The following is a 12,161-nucleotide window of genomic DNA, read 5'->3' on the forward strand; positions in this document are numbered from 1 at the left end:
ATTCATTGTCATTGACAATTACCATTTTCTCATTTCTCCCCCCTCCACAATTTTTTTGTCATACTAGGAACTCCAGAAAGCCTTGCTGAGAAAGAAAGGCAGCTCATGGGCATGATCAATCAGCTGACCAGTTTGCGAGAGCAGCTGCTGGCAGCTCATGATGAACAGAAGAAGCTGGCTGCCTCCCAAATTGAGAAACAGCGCCAGCAAATGGAACTGGCCAAGCAGCAGCAAGAACAGGTAAGTGAACCAGGTAGAGATAGTCTAGTCTAAGTTGAGGAGTCACTCTTATTCAAATTTGTCCCTCTGGTTTTAGATGAAGAATGGCCTTTTGGGATATAATGACTGATAGTGCTTTCCCAGCACACACCCCCTCCCCACAAGAGATGGGGAAAAGACTGGACTAATGATTAAATTTTCCTAGGAGGATTGTTCTACTTCTTACTTTCCCCTTGTGGCACAGGGGCTAAAAATTGTGGCAATGACTTCTACAGAGAGCCAATGACTACTTTGATACACAACAGAGCTTTTCCTTATCCCTTCATGCTTTAGCTCTCTTGCTGCCAAACCTTGGGGTGATTATGCAACTACTTGAGGATTTGGTTCCAGGCTCAGTGAACATGACATTTGAAAGATCCCAGAGTTGGTTTAGCAGGGTAGGGGATGAGGTTCTCTATTGGTCTGGAGTGATCTTGAGAATCTGGGAGGGAATGAAATTTCTCTTTCTGTCTCTCTCTCTCCCCTTCCCTCCCTCCCTCCCTCCTTACCCTCCAGCAGCTAATCCATCAGTAACAAAATGTCATTGGAAATTCACTTCATCTACTGCTGCTGCTTAGTTGGACTCGAGCTTATCCCAAAGACCCACTCGTATACCTCACCTTGGGGGGCAGACTTTCTGACACAGATTTGGGTGTAAGCTCAGTCTGTAACTCCCTGATTTTCCCAGACTGTTCCACTTACCACATTGTGGAAACTCCACTGAGGTCCCCAAAACTGCTTGCTTATATCCCAGAATATGAATAGAATATGAGGGATCACTACTACCCTCATCATCCCTGCAGGACCAAAACCTCAGAAATTCTTGTACCATCATTCTCCGGCTCTGCCAAAGGTGGCAAGGACTCGCCCTCTCAGCCCCCAGTATTGAAAATAAGCACATAGCCAAGGCTTAAAAAAAATACTCTCAGTGGTTCCTCCTAGACTGCCTAGTTCTACTCTTCTTCGGCTTGGACTGAGCTTGCTGATAATGATACAAGTCATTCCTGTAAAAAACTATATCTAGCAGCTGAGGTATATAACTTGAGGCCCAGCCCTGCACTTTAAATAGCTAAAACTCCAGAGAAAACCGCACTTCTTATAGAACATGCCATCTCATCTCCCAAACTCTGGAAAATCCTTCTTTCCTCTTTGCTCCCTGCAAAAACAAAACAAAACAAAAACTTGAGTAAATTTCACGCTTTCCACTACCAACCAGACCAGAGGGAGAAATTAATCTATAATCAACACCATTATGGTACCAAATTCTCCCTACTTACCACAGCAGCTAGCCCTTTACTGCCATCATTCTGCATCAGAAAAAGGAGTGGTAAACCAAAGTAACTGACAAGTCAATAATGTATATCTGCAATGTAAATAACTTAAAGGATAAAATTCTTCTCAAAATCAGAGTTGAAGCATCAATGGACAGGATTGAAGAAAATACTAAAGGGAAAAAATAAATTGAATAACAAGCACATTAAAGAAATTAAAGAACTATAAAATAGTTTTAGAAAATTATTAGAAATTAAGAAATAATTAGACAAATCACATTTTTAGTGAGGAAGAGAATTTAAATCAAATAGAGGAAAACACAAACCTAGCAGTTATAATCTTAAAAGGAAACACCCTAAACAAGCCAATAACATGAAAATAGCAGAATGGATTTTTTAAAAGAAAAAAATTTTTACTATATACAAGAAATAAAACTATAAACAAAGACACATCGAGAATAAGGATGAACAACAACAAAACATGATAATGATGAAAATGAGAGGCTGGAAAATAAAGTTTTTAAATGGAAAATATATGTAAATATTGTCAAACAAACTGTTTTTACCATGAAGGACAGTTGAAACACCACATTTGATCCCAAACATCACAGTCCAAATATTCTCATGAGGGAAAAAGAATTGGAATAAAAAGAATAAAAATGCAGACGACTGTTGTGTTGCATATATAGTTTATACATATCCATATGTATCATATAAAGATTAGGATTGTGTTGAAAGAGGCATAATTGTGAGAGCCCAAAAACATTTCATAATTGTAAGAGCTGCAAGGTATCTAATGGAGAAGATACCAAGGTATGGAAAAAAATCATAATCCTTATTATTACCAAAAAAGATATGCAAAAACAACTAAACCCCATGACTCCTTTTCCAGTGTTATAAAATATCTATGAAAATCAATAATACAAATCCTCAGCAAGGTTATTAGTAGAGAACAATAAGGCTTTCACAAACAAATTCATTAGTATGCCATATATTTGCCATTTCATAATTGACTTAAAGACGCAGAAGGGAATATCCCATTATTTTTATTGTTTGTGTATTGGGGGAAATCATTGATTCAGGGGAATAAAACAACCCCATAAAGGTCATTTTCCAGTGTTTCCTATTAATACAGCAAAATAATTTTAAGACTTCCTGAAATACTTAATATGAATAACCATATTCAATGATGGTCTGACCATAAACATCAGGAAAGGTATTCAACTAAAATGTATTCTCACCAAAGGTATTTGTCCCTGTGCTGAAGGAGATGCAGTATCGTGTACACCAGTGGTGTCAAACTCAAACACAAATGGATCCCCAGCCACATATTGATTTAGAAAACCACAAATTCACATTATCTATATTCTATCATAGTTGCATTTATTTTGTTAAGCATTTCCCAGTTACATTTTAATCTGAATTTTGTGGAACTCCAAGGGCAGTGGGAAGTGAGTTTGATACCTCTGAAGAATACATTGAATAGGCATTCTTTGAAAAATGATGAGAACCTTCAGGTCATCCTTTTTGTGGATGAGACTGGACTGTCTGTCCCAAACCCTGGAACACTGGAAGAGCTACTTTAAAAAGTTAATTCACCAGAATTTGACGTGACCTTCCATACAAGAGAGGCAATGTGAGTAAAACAGAACTACTGCCCAGATTCTGACTTGTGCTTGAATTGAACATTTTTAAAATTCATTCATCAGTATTTATATCTAGAGAATTCAATAAATATGGACAGCCAGTTGTGCTCCTAGTTGAAAAAGAGAAGCTCATACCATATTACTCTTGGATATTTGAAAACTCCTTAAATCACAACAAGCTTCTCAGGGAAACAAAGGCTCATATTTTTAATACCAATAGTTTGTCATTGTAATATGGAATATAACAGTATAGGAAGAGTCAAAGATGAATATAACACAGAAAGCAATAGAAAAAAATGCATGGTGGTTATGGGCAAGCTGCAACTGATAACCAATAAAGAATTTTGAAGAACACAAGGATCATAAAAGACATATATGATAGGAAGAGATGGGCTTGTCATGTGGCAAGAGTGAGGCATGACAGGTAGATATCTAACTCACTCCATTAGTACCTCACAATATCAAGAGAAATTGAAAAATATCTCTAGCATTTTGAGAAAATGAGAGAATGTGATGAAGAATAATAATATAGGATGGGGAGACATGGGTAGGTTGTGATGCATGTCATTGGAAGGAACTTCAAAATCAGTGAGCTAAGAGATCCATTTGAATTTGAGACGATTCAAAATTGAGTAGGTGAAAGAAGTTACAATTGCGGTATCAGACAAAAGAAAATCCACAGTGTCAAGAGAGATAAACATGAATTCTACATTATTTTTAAAATAAGAGACAGCTTCATGGCCTGGTAGATAGAATGCTGGACCTGAGACAGGAAGAATTGAGTTAAAATCTGGGCTCGGATACTTAGTAGCTATGTGTTCTTAACCACTATTTGCCTTAGTTTCCTCAACTGTAAAATGAAGATTAGAACTACCACTTACCTCCCAGAGTTGTTGTAAGGTTTAGATGAGATAATATTTGTAAAGGGCTTAGCACAGTGCCTAGAACATAGCAGGTACTATATAAATGCTAATTATTATTATTAAAAGTAATTTGGAGAGAGACAGACAGAGAGACAGAAAGAGAGAGAGAAATGTCAACCTAGCATTATTTGCAATGGAGAAACACTAGAAGATTTCTCAAAAATTAAAAGGGATGGAAACCCCGACTCTCCCTATGATTATTTTACATCATTTTTAAAATGCTAATGATAGCAGTTAAATTAAAAATAGATTTAAGATCAAATATCAGCAAAGAAAAGACAAATGAATCATTATTTGCAGATCATACTGTGTATTTAGAAAACCAGAGAAAAATTAAACATGAACCTAATTAATACAATTAATGACTTCTCCAAAGTAGCAAGATACAGAGTAAAAGAGCAAAAATTCATCAGCATTTTTATATAGCCTATTTTTTACATAGCTACAATGCAGTGGGGAAGTTGAGGAGATTAACAAAGTAGAGTGTTTAGCTCAGAGAGTGTTTCTTCCTAAATTGATGGCAAGTGTGGAAAGGGAAGGATGGCAGAGAAGGTATTGAGCTGCTGATTGTGTATGATAGTCAATGCTTTGACAACAGCAACAAAAATGGGAAGAATGAAATAAAACTACAGGTCATATAATTATAATGACCAAGTATGGTGCCAGATAAAATTTAAGTGCCCAAATTTCTCCTTTTTCTTGGGATAGGTAGGAAATGATAATATAAGTGAAAAACAAACAAATAAATACAAAAATGATCATATCCCTTACAAGACTTAAGGAGAAGGGGTGGAGGGAAGGGAGAGAAAGGATAAAGAATCCTGATGAGGATTTAGAGTTATATTTTACACATTGAAGTTAATCAATTTAAAAGTAAATATTACTAATTTAAATGAAAATGGTTTCTGTGTTTAGTTGGTTGTATTGAGGATAAACATTTAATTTTTAATAAACTATTTAGGGAGATAAAGAAGGGACCTGTGATTTCATTGATCTATAGGGAGTTTCTAGGTGAGGAAACTTCCTTTAACAATGGAAGTTAACAACTTCTCAGGAAACTTAGCCTTAGAGAGTTGCCTAGAACAGTGAAAAGTTAAATGATTTGCCCAAAGTCACATAGTCACAATATGTATAAAAGGTGAGAGATCAACCAAGGTTTTTTAAGGCTGGATCTTTATCTATTACTACATATTGCCTCCATAATTTAATATTTAATATTACACATAAACTGATTAGCAAATTTCAAGTGCTATATGAATGAATGTTAGCTTTTTCAAAAAAATAAATTTTATTGTTAAAAATACCATATCTTCTTAAGAACAAGGTACTCTCTGTTCCTACTACCTATCTCATGTAGAAAGATATTTCAGATTAGATGCTCACTACTATTCTTTAGTGAAACATAATTGTATTCTTTTTGTGTAGCTTTTTCCTGTATCCTGTTGTAATGTACAGCGCTCTTTCTTGCCAAGAAAGGCCTAAATTATGTTAGTAGCAATTCCTGCTTCTTGAACTGTCAAAGGATGATTTTATTCATTCAATAAGCATTTATTGAGCTATTATATTAAGCTTCTGAAGAACTAAAAGACAAATAAGACATCCTCCTGACCTCAGGGAGATTAAATTTATCTTGAAGTCTATCCTCACTACAATACCATTTTCCCTGAATAGTTTACTATAGTAGTATCCTAGGCTTCACTTACTTTGGACTACGTAATCATTAACTATCTCCAAGACCTCCAAACCCTGACATTACTTACCAAACCTGACAATTTAGGTCATCATTCATACTATTTCTATCATTTAAATCAAAGTCAAGTAGGACTTTTACAGGGTGGAAGACTGCCAACTCTTGTTAGAAACTAAGGCGCAAGCCAGATGTGGTGGCATACACCTGTAATCCCAGCTACTAGAGAGGCTGATGTTGGTGGACTGCTTGGCTTTGGGAATTCTGAGTCACAGTACAGCAGCTGCTGATTGTGTATCCACACTAAGTACAGCTTCAGTAAAGTGAGCCCCTGAGCATAAGGGGCCACCAGGCTCCCTAAGGAGCAGCAACTGGCCCAGGTCTGAAATGAAGCAGATAAAAGCTTCCCTACCAATCAGTTGTGGGATTAAACAATGAGAGGCCATCGAACTTCCCTTCTGAACAAAATAGGGAGACTCCAACTTTAAAAAATTATATTTTCAAAATAAAAAAACTAACTTTTTTTTAATTTTTCATGTACAATTTCTCCACAGATTGCAAGACAACAGCAGCAGCTTCTACAGCAGCAACACAAAATCAATCTGCTTCAACAACAGATCCAGGTCAGAGATCATCCCATATATTCCTCCTATTTCTATGATTATTCTGCTGTGTAGTCTATATTATTTGATTGGACTTACCCTCATAATGACAGCTTATACCATGACTCACCCGATATTGCCTTTCCAGGGTCCCTGTGTTCTGGCCTCCATGATTCTGTTCTATAGATGAATTGTGGCAAATCAAGAGTGCCACATTTCTTTATTTCAGTAATGTGAGAAAATTACTAAGTAAACCTGATTAAATGTATTCTTGTAACTTATGTTAAAAATATGTCTAAAAGACAAAAGCAAAAGAACATAGGCAAAGAAACTCAAACCGAGAGTAGATCTGCTTTTAAACTATAGGGTCAATTATCAGAAAGAAATAACATTGTAACCTAAAGTGGCATTCAATACAGTGGTAGGAGACTGGAAAATAATTTCCAGTTTGGAAAAATTTGACCATCATTGAGGAACGATAAGCACGGGATTGGTGACCATCAAGAATTCTAAAGTTTAAAGGGCCCTCAGAGGTCATCTAATATAATCTGTACCTAAACAAAAATTCCTTCCATATCATATCTGACCCATGACTATCCAGCCTTTGCTTGAAGACCTTAATAAGGGATAACAGAGCACTTCCTTCTGAAGTAGCCCATTATACTTTTGGATAGCTCATATTATCCCTATATCAAGACTACATTTTTCTCTTTTCAACTTGCTACTTCTGCCCTCTGGGCCCCCAGCAGAACAGATCTAATCTTTCATCCATGTAACACACCTTTAGGAAACAGCTGTCACACACCCTTCTCCTGTCTAATCAACATTCTCAGTTTCTTCAACCATTTGTCATTTGATATGACCTGGAGGCACTTCACCACTCTAGTCATCCCTATTTGAATGTTCTTAAGTTTATCTACTAATAAATGAATCAACAAGAAATTTTTAGGTATCTACCTTGTGTATCTACTATAAATCCAAAAATAGAACAGTCAGTGCCCTTGCAGAATTTACAGTATAACCAGGGAAAACAACATACATACATATATACACATATATAGGGATACATAAAATAGATACAAAATGGGTCAACTCAAAATTAGGTATGACAAGATAATGTTGTGGGAAAGGTTCTTAGTATATGGGACAGCTGACAAAAAAGAAAAGTTATGGAAATGGGAGACAGAGCACCATGTATGAGAAGCAGCAAGGAGACTTATTTGGCTGGACAGTCTGTGAACAGGATTAATGTGTAAGAAGATTAGAAGGGTAGGTTGTGGCCAGGTTGTGAAAGGCCTTAGATGACAAGCAGAAAAGTATATTGGGTCCTAAAGGTGGTATTTATTGAGTTGTGGACTGACATACCCAGACTTGTGCTTTAGGAAAATAGTTTTGATGGTTGCATGGATGGATGGATTGGATTGGAATTGGGATAGGTTGTAGGAAGAGAAATTAATTCAGAAGAGAGCACAGTCATCCAGGAGAGCAGAGATGAATGATAGAGCTATGACTGAATTTCAGTTCTGACAGTTGTCCCCTATATGACCTTGGGCAAGTCATCCACCTATCTGGGCCTCATTTCCTCTATATTTTTCTCAGTTTCTCAGAGCTCATTAGAGTTTCAGTAATTCTTGACAAATTATTATGCAGAAAGAAATCCATTGATTGAACGAAAAGCACATGAAAAGCTGATTTTTTTAAAAGTTGACTGACCTGCTGATTTATGATCTCTAAGGTACCTTCTAGATCTAAATCTACGCTCCTGTGGATGAAGAAAATGATTTCTATTTTGAAACATTACATTTGAGATTCCTATGAGGTATTCATTTGAAAATATCTAATAGGTGTTCTGGAGAGGGACTACGACTAAACGTGTAGATCTTAAAGTCATATGCATTAGAGATGATAGTTAAATCTGTTCTGTCATCCAATATGTGATCTGTATTTCCTAGCCCCATTGTCTACAAATTTGGTAAATGTGGCATCAATATCTTACATTGAACCGCTAACAACTACTTTTTGAGTTAAGCCATTAATCTAATTCGGAATTAACCTAACTCTTCTGTCATATATCCCATAGTCTATATCTTGTTTACAAGAATAGTTGTGTGACTTCCCCAATACTTTTCTAAATAAAGGTAAACCACAGCTAAACTACACATAAGCAGAATTGTGTTGAAAAAGTAAAATGCGTTTCCATTCACATACTCTTAATAAAGCTATGAAGTTTTTGATCACTACTTTCTTTTCTATATTTTCAATAACCATCCCTTTTTAAATAACACTTTCTAGACCTTTCTCAGCAATCAAAGTCAAGCTTACTGCCGTATAGTTTATGGATAATTTCTGTGTGTATGCTTTGGTGTAGTTTTCAGCAACAGTAATAACAGCAACAAATAGCTAGCATTTATGGCCACTGGGTGGCACAGTGGATAAAATGGTGGACCTGGAGTTAGGAAGACCAGAGTTCAAATCCTGCCTCAGAGTGCATCCTACTAACTCTTTGACCCTGGGCAAGTCTTTTTACATGTGTCTTTCTCACTTTCCTCATCTGTTAAATGTAGGTTTATAAAAAGCACCTGTTTCTTAAGGTTGTTGTGAAGATAAAATGAGATTATAGTAAAGGGCTTTGCAAACATTACAGCACTATCTATCTATATGTGTGTGTATGTGTGCGCATGTATGGATGTATATACACACACATACATATAATACTATATATTATAAATATATTATGTATGCTAGAGGAGATAATTGTAAAGGGCTTTGCAAACATTACAGCACTAAATATATATTTTGTATATATACATACTCACACACACACACACACACACACACACACACACACGTATAAAATGCTAGCTATAGCATCTACTATGTGCCAGGCACTGTGCTAAGTACTGTAAAGTTAGGTCTTCCTAACTCCAGGCCCATTGCTCTGTCTACTGTGTCACAATATTTAGATTGTGAGTATCCTGAGGGCCTCTTTGAGTATACCTGGTGTTTAGCACTGTGACTGGCGCAGGGTGGGCATTTAATTAATGTTGGTTAATCGATTGATTTAAAAGAGAAGGAAGGAAAAAATCCATGGAGTAGCATCTGGGGCTGATTTGTTCTGTTCTTAAAGGAAACAGTGACCTGCTAGGGAGATTACACTCCAATTTTAATTAGCAGATTTACGGGTCACTACCAAGGTAAATATCTGGATAAATGTAGCACAAAGGTCTTCAAACAAGAAAGTTAGTAGGATTTACGGGGACCAGAGACAGGCTAAGATATAGAAGCCCTTTTTCAATACCTGCAAACCTCTATTGGAAAGAATAAATATTTTTCACAGAAGAGAAAGTCAGGTTTCATTTAAGGAACCTGTATATCACTTGACTGCTTTGTTTCTTTTTAGTATTGCCATAGAAATATTTTTGTGTTTATTTACCTTTTATTGAGTGATGCTAATACATATTGATATTTTAATAGTTTAATTTTAAAAACATATTTTTGGTTAGATCTTGTATACTAACCTCTGAGACCCAATTATCCACATGTGGTAAAGAAGCCTATAAAAGGATTCTGTGCCACTCTAACTCAAGCCAATGCCATAGACCAGGTAGCTGCGGCTAGAATCCAGGGAAAATATTTGAGGAAAAAATAACCAGACTAGCGAGAAAATCTAATTTTAGGGAGAGTGCCATTGAAACATTCTTTTATTGTTCACTGATATTCAGGAAATTTCAGCTACTAATTGCTTGCCATCTTGGGGAGAAGGCTATGGGGGGAAGGGAGGAAGAAAAGAATTGGAACTCAAAATCTCATAAAAAATGAATGTGGAAAATTGTCTTTACATATAATTGGAAAAAAATAAAATGCTATTTACAAAAAAAAAAAGAAAACTCAAGAAACTACTATAAGCAGCAATGTCTTGGGAGTGTGGAACAAAATCCTTCCCACCTCCTAATAATTTTGAAACTAATTGAGGAAGACAAGTGGATAATTTGTAAATCGATAGAATGTTTAAAATAATTCACTCTAGTAAAAAAGCTATCTAGGAAATTCTGGGAAGTATTGATGATAATTAGTCACATGTGTAGGTAGACATAATGAAAATATAGGGAACTCAGATTTCTACATAATGCCTTTCATTTTTTTTTTAAAAAAAAGGATTTTTCTTAATTCCCTTTCCCTTTGTTAAGAAGATAAATTACATCTTAAATGGTGTACAGCAAATTGAATTTGTATCAAATATTGTTTTAATAGTGGCTACTAACTTACAAATAACCAAAACTTTATTTTAAAAATAGAGCAACTATATAATGGCTGTTGGATTTTGATTGAATTAAATTGGAACAATGGTTAGCTAACATTGTTTTCATTAATTTTTACTTTGAGATGTACAGTTTCTTTTTTTTTCCTTTCCTAGAGTTCTAACATTAGCCACTATGAATGCATGGTAATGGATGAATCTTTTCATCACCCTACTCCTTAGAAACATGAGTATTCTATAATTCTCTTTATGATTGCTAACCTCTATAATAATAATATACATCTATCTATCTATATGTGTACATACATATTATAAAGCCCAAAGTCATAACAAATAAGTGCCGGGTTTCTTTGAAAATACGATTTTTCTCTTGATAGGTGATACAAAGGAATTTTCACAAATTAAACCTGAGGAAAGCTTTCTGGCTTAATGGATGTATTATGTAAAAGGAAGGGTGAAGGTTATCAACATTTTTCTTGTTCTCTTATATGATTCTTTATATGTGGATTTGTTTTAGAAGGCCAGCTCCCATCTGAAAAGGATTTATCAGTGGAATAAATATATGAATATGTATGTGTTAGTTTGTGCAGGTATCCCATACATAACCTCTTTATCTTAGATATTTTAAATATGAACATGTTAAATAAGAATCAGTCTTTGGTCACTTGAAATTTCAAATGATAAGTAAATCATATATTTTCTTTTGGGCATTCATAGGGAGAATTAGGAATAATATGTCTCATTCTTGAAAGGAAAAATAGCATGAGGATACATTAGCAATCCTATCATGGATTTAATTCTGTATAAAAGTAGCAATCTTTAAGCTTTAAAGCAGTCTTCGTTATGACAGTGGGATGAAGGTAGTAAGAGAAAATTTAACAGAAATTGAGATAAAATTTCTCACTTGACTTAAAAAAACTTCACAAGTATATAATGGTAGGGATGTGATTATACAATAGTTCGTAAGAAACAGATCTGGGATTTTTAGTGGAAGACAACCATAATATAAGGTCACAGAGAGAGAAGAAAAGAGGGCTCAGGACAGAGCCTTAAGTTATACAGTATATACATACAGTCAGGAGCATTATACATATGATGAACCTGCAAAGAGAAGAGCAGTCACACAAGTAAAAAAGAGAATTGGGAGAGTGTATTGTCAAGAAAACCCCTAGAACAGAGACGAGGCAGGTCAACAATGTCAAATGCAGTAGAGCAGTAAAGAAAGATAAAGAGTAAGAAAAAAACCATCAGAATTGTCCATTAAGAGATCATTGATAACTTGGAAGAAGGAGATCTAGTTAAATGAAGAAAGAAGCCAGACTGGAAGAGAGGGAAATATAGATAGCTTTCTTTTCTTTTCACCCCTAGGAATTTGAGAAAGAGAGGAGAGATATAGGACAGTGGCTTGAGGAGATGGAGAGTAGGATCTAGTGTTGTTGTTTGTTTTTAAGAATGGTGGGGACTCAAGTATGTTGAAGATAACAGAAAAGGGACCAGGAAATAAAAAGGGGTTGAA

General features: G+C 35.4%; 1 protein-coding gene across 1 annotated transcript in view; it reads left to right on the forward strand.

The window, feature by feature from the left end:
• Positions 1–12,161, forward strand: part of SOX5 (SRY-box transcription factor 5) — a 491,049-nt gene that overhangs the window by 257,705 nt on the left and 221,183 nt on the right. Inside the window, exons 5-6 of the mRNA XM_036761148.1 lie at positions 68–240; positions 6,340–6,408. Coding sequence (XP_036617043.1) covers positions 68–240; positions 6,340–6,408 — 242 coding nt within the window. The remainder of the gene's footprint in view (positions 1–67; positions 241–6,339; positions 6,409–12,161) is intronic.

Source organism: Trichosurus vulpecula, chromosome 5 (genome assembly GCF_011100635.1).
Source record: "Trichosurus vulpecula isolate mTriVul1 chromosome 5, mTriVul1.pri, whole genome shotgun sequence".
Taxonomy (NCBI): Eukaryota; Metazoa; Chordata; class Mammalia; order Diprotodontia; family Phalangeridae; genus Trichosurus; species Trichosurus vulpecula.